Here is a 17,324-nt window from a genome sequence, read left to right on the forward strand (position 1 = left end):
TGGGCGGTAACGGGGGGGAAATGCACGCCCACACGTGCGTGCACCGGCCAGCCTTTTCTGTGGCCCACTGGCCGAGAGCCCTCGGCCCGATCCTGGGCTGTGGACCATAGGTTGGGGACCCCTGCCTTAACCACTAGGTTGGTTAACCACTAAACTGGCAAATGGTGATTATGGGTATGCATGCCCAAATTTTCATCATGTCACTGCGGAGATGTTGCAACATCCCCACAGTCATAAGTGCAAGGACTGGTCACAAGCCACTCTTTTCAGTGCCGTTGTGAACCTTGAACAGTCACCAAACGAATCGTTGTAAGACTTATCTATCTGTAAATGCATTTTCTTCTAGAAATTATAGTTTGGGCTGTCTTCTTCAGACTTCATAAAGCAACGGGAGATCTTAGGAGAAGATCTGGGATTGAGGCCTTGGGAACTCTGAACCACTAGGTTGGCTTGAGGATGGAAACTTCTAACCTCATGATCTACGGCAGGGGTGTCCAATCTTGGCAACTTTTAAGATTTGTGGGGAAAATAATAATAATAATAATAATAATAATAATAATAATAATAATAATAATAATAATAATAATAATAAGAAGAAGAAGAAGAAGAAGAAGAAGAAGAAGAAGAAGAAGAAGAAGAAGAAGAAGAAGAAGAAGAAGAAGAAGAAGAAGAAGAAGAAGAAGAAGAAGAAGAAGAAGAAGAAGAAGAAGTTGGAAGGGACCTTGGAGGTCATCTAGTCCAACCCCCTGCTCAGGCAGGAAACCCTAGGCCATTTCAGGCAAATGGCTGTCCAGTCTCCTCTTAAAAACGTCCAGTGTTCGAGCATTCACCGCTTCTGGAGGCAGGTTGTTCCACTGGTTAGTTGTTCTAACTGTCAGGAAGCCTTTCCTTAGTTCCAGGTTGCTTCTCTCCTTGACTAGTTTCCATACGTTGCTTCTTGTCCTGCTTTCAGGTGCTTCAATTAATCATCTTAACCATATTCAACCAAGATGATTAAGACTTGTGGACTTCAACTGAGATGGTTAAGAGTCTGGAGACAAAAACACGTGAAGAACGGTTGCCGGAAGTGGGGTATGGCCAGTCTAGAGAAAAGAAGGACTAAGGGGGACGTGATAGCAGTCTTCCAGTATTTGAGGGGCTGCCACAAAGAAGAGGGGAGGGGTCAACTTATTTTCCAAAGTACCAGAAGGTAGGACAAGAAGCAGTGGCTGGAAACTAATCAAGGAGAGAAGCAACCCGGAATTAAAGGAGACACTTCCTAACAGTGAGGACAATTAACCAGTGGAACGGAAGTTGCCTCCAGAGGTTGTGGGTGCTCTTATCACTGGAGGTTTTTAAACACAGACTGGACAACCATTTGTCTGAAACATTATAGGGTCTTCTGCTTGAGCAGGAGGTTGGACTAGAAGACCTCCAAGGTCCCATCCAGCTCTAGTCTAATTAACTCCCAGAATTCCCCAGCCAAGCTGGGACTTAGTCTACAAGTCTTATAAGTTGCCAAGGTTGGACACTGCTGACCTACGGCATCACCATTAAAGATGTCTGGCTAACCATCTTAGCAAGCCACCGACTACGTAAGGAAATCAGCAGTAAACAACCAGAGCCTGCCAAATTCTTCTTCTTCTTCTCTTTTTTTTTTTGTTTTTCAGGAGCAACCTGCTCTCAAACAAGGCATCCTTCCTTGCAGGGAGGGACAAGAAAGCTGCTCTCATTTGCACTCACCTCTTTCAAGCAGCGAGCTTTGTTCCTTATGCAACGAGGCCACTTCCCGGCCGAGGGCTCTTCTCTGCCTCTCCAGCTCGTTCTGAAGCACCAGAATCTTCAGCTGTAAACACTCGCTCTTTTTTTTCTATATCAAAATAACAAAACAACAACAACAACAAACGAAGATTGCTCAGCGTATACGTAGACGCTTCTGGGAGAAACGCTACCTGCGAGGGCTACGTATTTCAGTGAAAAATAAGATTATAACCGTCCCTGAACAGAACATTTGTAGCTCAGGGCTGAACTGGGGGGTCCTGGGTGCTGTCTGAGCTTGGTGGTTTTCTTGCAGACGTCTCATAACCCAACTAGGTAACATCATCAGGGAAGGAAGGAAGGAAGGAAGGAAGGAAGGAAGGAAGGAAGGAAGGAAGGAAGGAAGGAAGGAAGGAAGGAAGGAAGGAAGGACTGTGGGGTCCTGGGTGCTGTCTGAGCTTGGTTGTTTTCTTGCAGACGTTTCATGACCCAACTAGGTAACATCATCAAGGCAGGCAGGCAGGCAGGCAGGCAGGGAGGCAGGCAGGCAGGCAGGCAGGAAGGAAGGAAGGAAGGAAGGAAGGAAGGAAGGAAGGAAGGAAGGAAGGAAGGAAGGAAGGAAGGAAGGACTGACTGTGGGGTCCTGGGTGCTCTCTGAGCTTGGTGGTTTTCTTGCAGACGTTTCATGACCCAACTAGGTAACATCATCAGTGCAGGCAGGCAGGCAGGAAGGAAGGAAGGAAGGAAGGAAGGACTGTGGGGTCCTGGGTGCTCTCTGAGCTTGGTGGATTTCTTGCAGACATTTCATGACCTAACTAGCTAACAGTACTAAAAGGGAGGGAGGGAGGGAGGGAGGGAGGAGGAGGAAGAGGAGGAGGACGAAAACAATTCTAAGGTCCTTGGTGCTCTCTGAGCTTGGCTGTTTTCTTCTAAACGTTTCGTTACCCAACTAGGTAACATCATCAATGCTGGAAGGGATGAGTTTGCAAGGAGGAGGACGACAACGACGACAATCCTGGGGTTCTTGGTGCTCTCTGAGCTTGGTTGCAGGTGTTTCATTGCCTCATGTTTGCAGGGTTTGAGTTTGGCTTGTCTAGAGAAAAGAAGGACTGGAGGGGACATGATAGCAGTATTCCACTATTTGAGGGGCTGCCCCAAAGAGGAGGGGGGTCCACCTGTTCTCCAAAGCCCCTGAAGGCAGGACAAGAAGCAACGGACGGAAACTAATCAAGGGGAGAAGCAACCTGGAACTAAGGAGAAACTTCCTGACAGTGAGGACAATTAACCAGTGGAACAGCTTGCCACAAGATGTTGTGGGTGCTCCATCACTGGAGGTTTTTAAGAAGAGACTGGACAGTCACTTGTCTGGAATGGCCTCGGGTCTGCTGCTTGAGCCGCAGGTTGGTCTAGAAGACCTCCAACGTCCCTTCCAGCTCATTCTGATTGACTAGGCAACCTCTTCAGTGCTAGAAGGGAGTGGGGTTTGCTCTCTCTTTATATTCAAGATATTCAAGACGTTTCTATGTAAAGAGAGAACAAAACCCATTCCCTTCTAGCACTGATGACGTCACCCAGTTGGGTCATGAAATGTCTGCAAGAAAGTAACTGAAGGTTCGCAACCCTAAAACTAAAACTCTTAAAGTTATTGCGCCCCATACATGTGCAAACTGGAAACTCGCACCATCACACCAGCGGCATTTAATGCAAAATCGCCCACAATGACATCTACACAGGTAATCCTCGACTTACGGCAGTTCATACGGTGGCCGTTCAAAGTGACAATGGCAGTGAAAAAAAAGGGACTTCGGACCGTTTTTCACACTTGCGACCTTTGCAGCACGGCCATATGATCGAAAACTCATATGAGACTGTGAAAACCGACTCCTATTTATGACGGTTGCAGCGTCCCGGGGTTATATGACCCCGTTTTTGCATCCTTCTGGCAAGCCAAAGCAACGGGGAAAGCAGATTCACTTAACAGACGTGTTACTAACTGAACTGCAGCGGTCCACTTAAACAACGGTAGCAACAAAAGGTCGTAAAATGGGGGCAAAACGTACCTAACCGGTGTCTCACTTAACGACAGAGATCTGGGGCTCAATTGTGGTTGTAAGTCGAGGACTGCCCGTACTTCTATTTTCATCCATCCGGTAGGAGATATAGGAATATAGCCAGCCGTACCAACAGGCTGAAAAATAGCTTTTATCCGTGGGCTGTTCGGCTTTTGAATGGGACATAATCTTATGCAGAATTGACTTGGGAGGCCGGTGTGTGGTGTAGTGTAGTGGGTTCACATAGTGTGGTGGGATGGAGGGTTTGTTGTCACTGTGTGTTGGGGAGAGAGAGGAGGGGGGAGGGGGAGGGGGGGAGGCTCAGCTAATCTCAATGTACACATGTTGTACTTTGACAATAAAGGTTTATTATTATTATCTTAAAAGGTAAAAGTTCCCCCGCACACGCGTGCTAGTCGTTTCCGACTCTAAGGGCCGGTGCTCATCTCCGTTTCAAAGCCGAAGAGCCAGCGCTTGTCCGAGGACATCTCCGTGGTCATGTGGCCGGCATGACTAGATGCCAAAGGCGCACAGAACGCTGTTACCTTCCCACCGGAGTGGTCCCTATTTTTCTACTTGCATTTTTACGTGCTTTCGAACTGCTAGGTTGGCAGAAGCTGGGACGAGTAACAGGCGCTCACTCTGTTATGCGGCACTCGGGATTCGACCCGCCAAACTGCCGACCTTCAGATCAACAAGCTCAGCGTCCTAACCCACTGAGCCACTGCGTCCCAATATTATTATCTTAGTAGGGGGGGAAAATTGGGAGTTTCGCAAAGCACGTTCCCCCCCGGCCTTGAAATAAACCACTGTTTTGTCTTTTTAATTACTTCACAGAAAAGACAAATGCCGAGCAGCACCGTTTCCAGTGCAAGCAGCTCCCAAAATATTTCTGGACTTATTTGTTGAATTTATAGCCCTCCTGACTCCCAATGACTCTGGGTGGCTTACAATTAGGAAAGAAAGAAAAACAAGAAAAGCATAAGCGACTTGAAAGAGAACATAGAAAACCACCCCAAGCCCAAGCCCGCCCCCATCCAGCAGTGTGTGTGTGTGTGTGTGTGTGTGTGTGTGTGTGTGTGTGTTCCCACCATCGCCCTGCCCCAAAGACTGGGAGAACAGCCAAGACTTTAACAGCTTCCAGAACTTCCATCACGGTGGGAGCCATGCGGGTCTAATTAGCCGAAGATGCTCCACTCTTGCACGTTGCAAAGTGTTCCTGAAAGTGGTAACTTGACGCGGTTTTTGGTGCTGGGTTGTTTGTGTGTTTGTTTTATGGCCTTCCAAGGAAAGAATAGCAGCTACGGCCTGTTTCTAGGCCACAAGCCAACCCGACGACCAAGTCTGGATGCTGTCTCTGAACCAAGACACTGATGTCCTAAAAAGATTAGTGGAGGCTGGGAAAGGCGTGCAAACAATGGTGTACTCCACTGGCTGGGGAGAGGGTGGACTGACGCCAACGTTCTCACAACCTGCATCGTGGAGGACTCCAGGTTTTCATTTCTTCTCGACTCCGACAAAAGCAGAAGAATCCAAGCCCAATCCGAACCATGACTCCTTGGTCAAGGGCCCAGCCCAAGGGTAGGCAACCTTGGCTCTTTCATGACTCGTGGACTTCAATTCCCAGAATTCCTCAGCCAGTGTGGGGGAACTGTGGACCCTTCATGACTTGCGGACTTCAACTCCCAGAATTCCTGAGCCAGCGTGGGGGAACTATAGCCCCTTCATGACTTGTGGACTTCAACTCCCAGAATTCCTCAGCCAGTGTGGGGGAACTATGGCCTCTTCATAACTTGTGGACTTCAACTCCCAGAATTCCTCAGCCAGCGTGGGGGAACTATGGCCCCTTCATGACTTGTGGACTTCAACTCCCAGAATTCCTCAGCCAGCGTGGGGGAACTATGGCCTCTTCATAACTTGTGGACTTCAACTCCCAGAATTCCTCAACCAGCGTGGGGGAACTATGGCCTCTTCATAACTTGTGGACTTCAACTCCCAGAATTCCTCAACCAGCGTGGGGGAACTATGGCCCCTTCATGACTTGCGGATTTCAACTCCCAGAATACCTGAGCCAGTGTGGGGGAACTATGTCCCCTTCATGACTTGTGGACTTCCAACTCCCAGAATTCCTCAGCCAGCATGGGGGAACTATGGCCTTTTCATGACTTGTGGACTTCAACTCCCAGAATTCCTCAGCCAGCGTGGGGGAACTATGTCCCCTTCATGACTTGTGGACTTCAACTCCCAGAATTCCTCAACCAGCGTGGGGGAACTATGGCCCCTTCATGACTTGCAGACTTCAACTCCCAGAATTCCTGAGCCAGCATGGCTGAGCTTGGAAACCTCTCCCTTTCCCTTCAGCATGGCTGGCTCAGGGATTCTGGGAGTTGAAATCCACCAGTCATAAAAGAGCCAAGGTTGCCAACCCCTGGCCCAGCCTATGGTCGCCCTCCTCGTATCTCACTGTCTTTGTGAACCACGACTTATATAAACTTCATCCATTTGTTTAAGGATCGTTCAGAGTTACAACAGCCGCGAAAAAGTGACCTATGAGTAAGTTTTCACCCTTAGGACCATTGCAGCATCATCCGTGGTCGTCTGATCAAAATGCGGGTGGCTTGGCTAAACTAAACTAATAAACTAGCGTGTGTTTGTGACAGATGTGCTGCCCCTGGTTCATGTGATCCACATCTGCAACCTTCCCAGCCGCCTTCCGAACAGCAAACTCGATGGGGGAAAGCCGGATTCACTTAACAGCCCGGTGATTCACTTAACAACTGCAACGATTCACTTAAGTGTGGCAAACAAACTGCTGTGCTTTAACAACAGAAAGTTTGGGCTCAGCTGTGGTCGCAGGTTGAGGACTGCCTGTAGAGTTAACTAGTTGCTAGTCAGGCTTTACCAATCCAAATTTCTAAATAAAATTGCTAGCTAGAATGCAGCTAGAAAAAGCTAAAATGGAACTAGTTTTGGTCGCCACGATGTAAAAAAGATGTTGAGACTCTGGAAAGAGTGAAGAGAAGAGCAACAAAGATGTTTAGAGGACTGGAGGCTAAAACATATAAGGAACGGTGGCTGGAATTGGGTATGTCTAGTTTAATGAAGAGAAGGACGAGGGGGGATAGGATAGCAGTGTTCCAATCTCTCAGGGGCTGCCCCAAAGAAGAGGGAGTCAAGCTATTCTCCAAAGCACCTTCTGAAGGCAGGAGAAGAAGCGACAGATGGAAACTAATCAAGGAGAGAATTAAAAGAGGAATTTCCTGACAGTGAGGACAATTAATCAGTGGAACAACCTGCCTTCCAGAAGTTGTGGGTGCTCCAACGCTGGAGGTTTTTAAGAAGACACTGGACAACTATTTCTCTGAAATGGCATAGGGCGGTGGTTCTCAAATCTTTTCTTCACCACGGACCCCTTTTGTGGCCACCAGACCACGGCCACGGTCCATCAAGACTTAACCCAAGATTGAAACCAGAGGTCCCCAATCTTTAGGACACCAGGGACCGGTTCCGTGGAGAGAGGTTTTTCCGCGGACCGGAGTGTGTGCGGTTTTGTGTGCTGCCTGCATCCCGCGGATGGGGCTTTGCTTGTTCGTGCGGACCGGTTGCTGGCGTGCCGCGGCCCGGTACCGGTCCACAGATCGGGGGGAGGGGTTTGGGGACCCCCGATTTAAACCGTAATGTTTCTTGAAGCCTTTGGGGTCATCCCGTGATGACGTTGCGCCCCCACCCAGGGTTCTGCAGACCACAGGCATAGGGTTTCCTGCCTGAGCAAGGGGAGGGATGGAGACTAGAGGATCTTCAAGGTCCCTTCCAGCTGTGTTGTTTTGTTAGAGCAGTTCCTGTTTCAATCTAAGGGGAGCCCTTTGATTTTAGCTGGTTTCACGGGACGCCATAATGCATGGGTCCTCAGCCAGACAGCAAAATGCATGTCCCGGCACCCAAAATGGCATTTGTTCATCCTGTTCCTCGTCCTCAAAACCTTGGAGCATCAGCCGGCCGAGTTGGTTGCAAAGGTTCACCACTCTTTCAATTGGAAATTCATTAATCTCTATTTGCAAGGGTTTTGCTTTCCCTGGCAACTCGCTGGCTGGCCACAGAGTCCACACAGATGCTTTGTAACCGGAGAGCATTTAGGAGACCTATTAATTCATTTTCCCCCTAGGCTTAATCTAATATATTAAGCTGTTGGACTTTCCAGATAAATATTTTCGTTTAGTAATAATAAGAATAAAAAAGAGCTCGTGTTACAGGCACGAGGGAGAATGCTTCATACCGACAGCCGAAAAGAGTCCTCTTACACGTGAAGCCGGTCATTACGGAAGTTGAGGGGGGAAAAGGAATAAAATTCTATATTGCATTTCGTTCCTTCCAAAAAATTCTCTCCGTCAGTTTAAAAAGAGAGAGAGAGAGAAAGGTCCTAAGCCACAAACCTACACCAGAGGCTTCAACAACTTACATTGCCCCACATTTTCACATAAACATTTCTTGAATTTGTTTGGAATTTTTTTACATTTGCAGTGTTCAAATCAGGAAACTTAGATGACCTCTTAGGGGTAAGTCCTCGACTTACAAGCACAACTGAGCCCCAAATTCCCAGTGCTGAGCAAGACAGTTGTTAAGTGAGTTTTGCCCCATTTTGTGACCTTTTTTTTTTTTTGCCCTAGGCCAGAGGTAGGTAACCTTGGCTCTTTTATGACTCGTGGACTTCAGCTCCCAGAATTCCTGAGCCAGCCATGCTGGCGGAAGAATTCTGGGAGTTGAAGTCCACCAGTCATGAAGGGGCCATAGTTCCCCCATGCTGGCTCAGGAATTCTGGGAGTTGAAGTCCACGAGTCATAAAAGAGCCAAGGTTGCTTACCCCTGACCTAGGTTAAGCAAATCACTGCCGTTGGTAAGTGAATCGTGCAGTCGTTAAGCGAGTCTGGCCTCCCACGCTGACTTTACTTGTCGGGAGCCTGCTGGGAAGGTTAAAAACGGTGATCTCATGATCCCCGGGACTCTGCAACTTCATAAATACATGCCCTTTGGCCCAAGCATCCAAATTTTGATTGTGTCACCACCGGGGGGGGGTGTGGAGGGGGGGAAAGAGGAGAGAAGATACTGCAAACAGTCATAAGAGTGAAAAAATCATCACTTTGTTGTTGCCATTTCAAACAGCCACTAAACGGAACGGTTGTTAAGCCAGGGACTGTATCTCTGTTATCACGCTCCTTAAAAACTATAACTGGGTGGTCTGTGATTCCAGAGACAAACCCTGGAATCTCTGCCTGCCTGACCGGTAAGGAATCTAAGGTTTAACCCCAGGAAGGGGTAAGGCTTGCATTAAAGCTTCAATCCCCCTCATACCCCTATCCATATTTCTCTGAACAAAATATTCCCCTGTGCTCAAGAACTCAATTTGCACAAGCCGGTATTCGTCCTGTAACATTTTTTTACAACACTTGTTCCAAGACAAACACACACACACACACACACACACACCAGTTAAGGGGAGAAAAAAAAAAGCATACCAGCTCGTTGCTTGTAGAGGTAAGCCTCAGATGCTCTTCAATCTCCCTTCCTATTTTCTGAACAGTTACCTGAGTTTGCTTAATTGCACATTGCGCCCGGTGGAGCCTGCAGAGAAACAGACAGGTAACAATTCAACATATCCTCAGGACCGCTAACTAAAGCATTATTCGAAGCAAACCTCTATGGGGGAATTGCTGAAGCTGGGCAGCTGAAGCACTGAGCTGCACGTCGGAAATTGTGCCTCTGAAGATGTACTCTGGAGCCTCAAAAGTGCCAGTCAACGCTACCGGCCTTCCCATCAAGGCGGGCAAAAATAAGAAATGAAGAATTTCCAGCCCCTGATAGAAATGATCCCTTTGAAGATATCTCATCATTTGTTTGAAGGTACATACCGATTACTGTTAAAGAGTTTGGTCTAATGGCTAAGGCAGTGGTCTTCAACCTTGGCAACTTTAAGACTTCCGGACTTCAACTCCCAGAATTCCTCAGCCAGCCCGCTGGCTGAGGAATTCTGGGAGTTGAAGTCCAGAAGTCTTAAAGTTGCTAAGATTGAAGACCCTTGGGCTAAGGCATCAGGCTAGAAGCCAAGAGATTGTGAGTTCTAGATTTCCAAAGGCAGGAAAAATGCTGGGCGACACTGAGCCAGTGACTCTCAACCCAGCCCACCTCATAGGGTTGTTGTTATGGGGAAAATAGGAGGAGGAAGGAGTACTGTGTAAGTTCCCCCACCTTATTAAAATAATAAAGGCAAGATATAAATCAATATCTATCTATCTATCCATCCATCATCAGTCTGCCTGTATCTATCTATCTATCTATCTATCTATCTATCTATCTATCTATCTATCTATCTATCTATCTATCCGTCTATCATCTATCCTATTTCATCTCTATATCTCTCATCTCTATATCTATCTATCTATCTATCTATCTATCTATCTATCTATCTATCTATCTATCCGTCTATCATCTATATCTCTCCATCTATCTCTCCATCTCTCTATCTCTCCATCTATCATCTATCTATCTCTATCTATCTCTATCATCTATCTCTCTATCTCCATCTATCTATCTATCTATCTATCTATCTATCTATCTATCTATCTATCTATCTATCTATCCGTCTATCATCTATCCTATTTCATCTCTATATCTCTCATCTCTATATCTATCTATCTATCTATCTATCTATCTATCTATCTATCTATCTATCTATCTATCTATCTATCTATGTATCATCTATATCTCTCCATCTATCTCTCCATCTCTCTATCTCTCCATCTATCATCTATCTATCTCTATCTATCTCTATCATCTATCTCTCTATCTCCATCTATCTATCTATCTATCTATCTATCTATCTATCTATCTATCTATCTATCTATCTATCTATCTAATCTACCTACCTACCTATCAGCAAATGATTCTATAGTATAAATTATTGTTTTTAAGACTTCCTCTGGTTGATTTGCAGCCTCCAGCCAATAATATAAATTACCTGAATCAAGCCCTCTCGTTTTGAGATTTTTTTAAAAAAAACTTACTACTACTGTTCTTTCACAAAATCAATTTGTAATTCAAATATTACAACTTTAAGCATGTCTCCACTGCAACTTTCCCTGACACCACTCCTTTGCTGCTATTGAATCTTGCCAGTGGTGGGATTCAAATATGTGAACAACCAGTTCTCTGTGTGTGGATGCCGCTTCTGGAAGTCCGTTCTGGGCCTGGGCAACAAAAAATTAGCTACCGGTTCTGCCGAAGTGGTGCGAACCGGCTGAATCCCACCGCTGCATCATGCCGACGGCATTAACTGTGTGTGTGTGTGTGTGTGTGTGTGTGTGTGTGTATGTGTTTTTCAAGCATCAGGAGCATTAAAGCCAGATCATAATGTTTACTGTATAAGCATCTTCTCTTATCATGTTATGACCAATTTGGTTTGTCCCAAATTTTAAATGTGCAGAATTTTTTTTTAAAAAAAATGGAGGTCTAACAAGAAAGACAGTCCACTTTACTGAAAAACAACAATCTCGGAGACAGAAACTCGTCAATTTAATCTATCCCAAATGATTCGGTCGGTATATTGCTGAGACAATTCTGCTGAACGCAAGGCTAAAAGGTGACCATCTGCAAGCAATGAAGTGTAAATGGTGAAATTTATTGTTTCAGACAACTTCTTTCTATGCAGGCTTCATTCACGGTGCCTCTCATTTGCTCCAAATGATCCACAATCTTGTTTACCTCAACATTACTCTGCACGCATACACACACACACACACACACACACACACACACAAAGCTTGCTATTTCTAAACTTCCTCATGGAACAAGACCAACGAAAATTCTTCTCTGTAGTCAGTTCCGAGATGCAAACGAAGCCATCCTCGGCTGGGAAATCCTTGGTTCATTTCGTCTAAAAAAATTTTTTTAAAAAATAAATAAATAACAGCTGGAACACTTAAATTAGAAAAAGGAAATTATCCTTCGATGACCATGTGTCTGAAAGAAATCCTTCCCATGGGAGAGCTCGCATGAAGTGTTAGCACTGCTTTATACTTCTTTGGGAAGGCCACACTTGGAATCCTCCATCCAGTTTTGGTCACCACGATATAAAAAAGATGTTGAGACTCTGGAAAGAGTGCAGAGAAGAGCAACAAAGATGATTGGGGGACTGGAGGCTAAAACATATAGGGAACCGTTGCTGGAATTGGGGATGTCTAGTTTAATGAAGAGAAGGACGAGGGGGGACAGGATAGCAGCGTTCAGGGGCTGCCCCAAAGAAGAGGGAGTCAAGCTGTTCTCCAAAGTACCCGGAGTCAGGACAAGAAGCAACGGATGGAAACTAGTCAAGGCGAGAAGCAACCTAGAACTAATGAGAAATTTCCTGACAGTGAGAACAATTAATCAGTGGAGCAACCTGCCTCCAGAAGCGGTGAATACTCCAACACTGGAGGTTTTTAAGAAGAGACTGGACAGCCATTTGTCTGAAATGGTATAGGGTTTCCTGCCTGAGCAGGGGGTTGGACTAGATGACCTCCAAGGTCCCTTCCAACGTATTATTATTATTATTATTATTATTATTATTATTATTATTATTATTATTATTATTATTATTATTATTATTATTATTATTATTAAGGCATCTGGAGAATAGAATAGAATAGAATAGAATAGAATAGAATAGAATAGAATAGAATAGAATAGAATAGAATAGAATAGAATAGAATAGAATAGAATAGAATAGAATAGAATAGAATAGAGCTGGAAGGGATCTTGGAGGTCTTCTAGTCCAGCCCCCTGCTCAAGCAGGAGAACCTATACCAGTGGTGGCAAACCTATGGCATGCGTGCCACAGGTGGCACGCAGAGCTCTCTCTGTAAGCACGCGCCCCGTTGCCCCAGTCCTAGGCCTTCAGCTGGGTTTTATAAAGCCTTTTCGCTTTAGGCCTCCGCCGCCATGTGCAAAAAAAAAGAAAGAAAGAAAGAAAGAAAAGGTTCAATCAATTAATCAATTTCAACTTCTCGCGGGGAAAAAAAAAGATCTCGCAAAGTTGGGATTGATTGATTGTAGTTTTTAGTCCCACCCAGTCTGCCGTTACCACCGCAGCCACACGCACCCAATGGGCCACGGCCATCCAATGGGCCACACCCACCCAATGGGCCACGACCACCCAGCACCCAACGATACATAAGTAGGTTTTGGGTTGCAGTTTGGGCACTTGGTCTCTAAAAGGTTCCAAAGTCTCTTTGGACTGTTATTCCGATTCAGTTATGTTGTAAGATGGATCTCCAATTTTTTTAAAAAACAAAAAACAAAACACCTGTGGTTTCTCTCTACACCAGAGGTCCTCCACCTTTTGGGCATCAGGGACCGGTTCCGTGGAGAGAGGTTTTTCTGCGTGGTTTTGTGTGCTGCCTGCATCCTGCGGATGGGGCTTTGCTTGTTTGTGTGGACCGGTTGCTGGCATGCCGCGGCCCGGTACTGGTCCACGGACCAGGGGGGTTGGGTACCCCTGCTCCAAACTAAAGATGCCTATAAAAAAAGATTTAGCCATACTGCACTGTGGATGGTGGACTTGGAAACATATGTTCTGTAACACGTGAAGGAACAAAGGATGGAGAGATGAGGATGTGCTCTATAGGCCAATGACCGAAATAATTGCGGTACGGAGGACAACGTATCTCCTCAGCCTTCGAGACATTCAACCGGGGCTTACAAATGTTGGTGTGTGGCTGAGATCTGTAGGCCAGGTTTCTTCACACACACACCCCTGGATGCAGATGTGTAAGCAATCTGGTCGACAAACAGACCTCCGATGTACAAAATGCTTTAAATGCTTAACACCAATAGTTTACGGAGGCCCTGACATCTGGAAACTGCCATTTCTCAGGGCTTTAATTCAAGGGAAAGACACCAAAAGTGCTTTCACCAAAAAAAAAAGCAAGATATCAATATTTTAGCTTCCCTCAGGCTGATCTCAAACGCTTCACGAAAATAAAGTTTAGACAAGGCAATCAATTTACAACTGCCTAGCCCTCAAGAGGTTGGCCAGTCCCTCTACAATGCTGTTGTGATTCAGGGTCAGCCTGTGGGTTCGGCAGTTGGGTCGGACGACTCAGAGAAGGAGGAGGGGGGTGTTAAAGATCTTGCTGATGAGAGCCCTCAGCCAGGCCCCTCCCACCTGGTCACGACGGAGACCCAGCTGTGTGAGCCTGACAGCGTGGATGAAGATGACCCACAGCTGGCCCTGTTCAAGGACGCCCGACGCAGGAGGCAGTCAATCAGGAGTAAACAGAGGAAGGCAATGGGGCACCTCAGAAGGAGGCAGAGAGAAGCTACGCCCTGAACTGTATAAAAGGGGAATGCGTGGGAGGGCTGGTTTGCTGAAGGCAACCGCTTGAAAAGCTCCTGTTTCTTGGTTCGTGTCTTGTTTGTTTTTGTATCAATAAATTTGGCAGGCTTAATTCCAGCCTCTTGCCCTCTTGTAAAAGGGGTTGTCCCTGCCTTTTCTGCAGGGCCGGTAGCAGGCTGGTACAGAACAAATGCATCACTTTCAACTCACACTGTGCTGACTGCGGGCCCAATTCAAACTGATTTAACTTTCAAAGGTAAAAAGGTAAAAGGTAATGGTTCCCCCACACATGCATGCTAGTCGTTTCCAACTCTAGGGGCCGGTGCTCATCTCCGTTTCAAAGCCGAAGAGCCAGCGCTTGTCCGAGGACGTCTCCGTGGTCATGTGGCCGGCATGACTAGATGCCAAAGGCGCATGGAACGCTGTTACCTTCCCACCGGAGTGATCCCTATTTTTCTACTTGCATTTTTACGTGCTTTCGAACTGCTAGGTTGGCAGAAGCTGGGACGAGTAACAGGCGCTCACTTTGCTACGCGGCACTCGGGATTTGACCTGCCAAACTGCCGACCATCTGATCGACAAGCTCAGCGTCCTAACCCACTGAGCCACCGCGTCCCTATTAACTTTCAAAACCACACCCCAATCGAACGAGAAGGTTAAAACCACCACCCCATTTGTGCATTTCAATATATTTCTACTCCAATTGTTTCCTCCTCTTCCCACGTAAGGCTACCCAGAGGCGTTAGCCCAATCTAAGAACCGAACTCTGCTAACAATCAAAATCAGATCCATTTTTAGTTTTCTCTTTGGACGGCACTAACAATTGCGTAGGAAAAGCAGGGAACGTCAATTTTTTTTCTCCCCCCCCCCCTTTAAACAAACGCCTACAGGCTCTGAGCAGCTAATGCTTTACTCAAAAAGGCTGGTTTTCCTTTCTAGCATTTTCTGGAACGATCACGTGAAGCTGGCTGGTGACCCAATCATTCCGGATAGTGCCGTGCTGCTATTAAGTCGAGCCCTAACTGCCGAGAACTTAACTTAACTTTTTCTTGTTGGAAGAAAGAAAAAGCTCGGAGTCGTGCATTTTCAGAAGTGAGTTTTCTCCCTTCCCCCCCCCCCCCCGTCCTGGGAAAAACGAACTTGCACAAACTCTGAAAGTCAACCGAACGGAAAACAAAACTCAAACCGTATTCCACGGTACTACATCTGCATGAAGGGAAGTAGGCAGTACTCCCACAGTACTTAGGTCCAGGACTGGTCAGTATCTTCATAAATGGCTTAGAAGAGGGAAACTCATCAAATCTGCAGATGACAGTAAGCTGGCAGGAATAGCCGAAAGCCCAGAAGACAAGCGCAGGTTCCAAAAAGATCTTGACGGACTCGAATGCTGGGCCCTATCCAACAACGTGAATGTTAATGTGTTTAATCATGTTTTTAATTAATTATTTTAATTATGTTTTTAATTGTTAACTTAATTTTAATTTTAATTTATTTTACTGGGGCCATTCATTTAATTTCTTTTTAACTTTTGTAGTATTGTATTTTATTGTTGTTAGCCGCCCTGAGTCCTTCGGGAGATAGGGCGGCATATAAGTCCCAATAATAAATAAATAAATAAATAAAATGTGGAGAAAAGCAAAGTTTTACATTTAGGCAGGGGGAAAAAAAATCAAAGATGTAAGTACAGATTGGGTGAGAGGGATCCTTGGGAGACCTAGCGGACGATCGCTTGACCGTGAGCCAGCCGTGCGCAGTTGCCGCCGCCGCCAAAAAAGCCAATACAATCCTGGATTGCACAGAGGCGTAGAATCAAGATCGCGCGAAGCGTTCGTACCGCTTTATCGAACCCTGGAATGCTGCATCCAGTTTTGGTCCCCACGTTACAAAAAAGATGTTAAGACATTGGGAAAAGCGCAAAGAAGAGCAAGTAAGATGATCAAAGGCCTGGAGACTAAAGCATATGAAAGAGCCTTGGTGGAGCAGTGGGCTAATGCCTCCTTAAGTAACACCAGCTGCCTACAATTAGTGCAGGTTCGAGTCCCACCAGGCTCAAGGTTGACTCAGCCTTCCATCCTTCCGAGGTAGGTAAAATGAGGACCCAGATTGTTGGGGGCAATTAAGCTGACTTTGTAATAATGCTGCTTGGGGGGGGAGGGGGGGATGAAAGCCCTAATATTTATTTATTTATTTTATTATATTTGTATACCGCCCTTCTCCCGAAGGACTCAGGGCAGTGAACAGGGCAATACATGTTAAAAAACAAGAATACAAAAGTTAAAAAAGATTAAACAAGATGCCCAAAAACTATAACAATAAGTTAAGTTAAAATACATAAAAAACAATAAAACCCAAACTCATCACCCATCAGGCCAGGCCGGCTTGTTCGAACAGGTAAGTCTTTAGATCGCGCCGGAAGGAGCGAAGGTCGGGCGCCATCCGGAGCTCAACCGGAAGATGGTTCCATAAACACGGCGCGCCCACAGAGAACGCCCTCCCCCTGGGGGCCACCAGTCGACATTAAGCAGGCATATACATAGAATGAAGGCTATTGCTAAGCACATTGATTTGTGCTTTTAATTGTAAGCCGCCCTGAGTCTTCGGAGAAGGGCGGGATATAAATGGGATTAAAAGAAAAAGAAAAAGACAAGAAAGGATGGTTGCAGGATTTGGGTTTGGCTAGTCTAGAGAAAAGAAGGACTGGGGGTGGGGGGGCGCATGATAGCAGTATTCCAGTATTTGAGAAGTTGCCACAAACAACCAGAGGGCAGGACAAGAAACAACAGAGGGGAAACGAATCAAGGAGAGAAGCAACCTGGAATTAAGGAGAAACTTCCTGACAGCGAGGACAATTAACCAGTGGAACAGAAGTTGCCTCCAGAAATCGTGGGCGCTCCATCACCGGAGGTTTTTTAAGAAGAGTCTGGGCAGTCACTTGTCTGAGAGGGTCTAGGTTCTCCTGCTTGAGCAGGGGGTTGGACTAGAACAGGGGTGTCAAACTACCGGCCCGCGGGCCGGAGTGTCACGGAGAAACTGTGCCCATCCCATTTTCGGCAATGGGAAAAAGTTTATTTATTTATTTTATTTATTTATTATATTTTTATACCGCCCTTCTCCCGAAGGACTCAGGGCGGTGTACAGGGCAATAAGTATAAAAACGAAATGCAAAAGTTAAA

General features: G+C 46.1%; 1 protein-coding gene across 3 annotated transcripts in view; it reads right to left on the minus strand.

Moving 5' to 3' along the window:
* UVRAG (UV radiation resistance associated) overlaps nt 1-17,324 on the minus strand; it is a gene marked incomplete at its 3' end in the record, with an annotated part of 110,784 nt that overhangs the window by 50,968 nt on the left and 42,492 nt on the right. For all 3 annotated transcript variants that reach the window (XM_081327821.1, XM_081327822.1, XM_081327820.1), the window contains exons 7-8: nt 9,299-9,404; nt 1,723-1,849 (exon numbers count right to left, since the gene is read on the minus strand). In XM_081327821.1, the coding sequence (XP_081183947.1) occupies nt 1,723-1,849; nt 9,299-9,404 (233 nt within the window). The remainder of the gene's footprint in view (nt 1-1,722; nt 1,850-9,298; nt 9,405-17,324) is intronic.

Source organism: Vipera berus, assembly GCF_964194415.1.
Source record: "Vipera berus genome assembly, chromosome: 4".
Classification (NCBI taxonomy): domain Eukaryota; kingdom Metazoa; phylum Chordata; class Lepidosauria; order Squamata; family Viperidae; genus Vipera; species Vipera berus.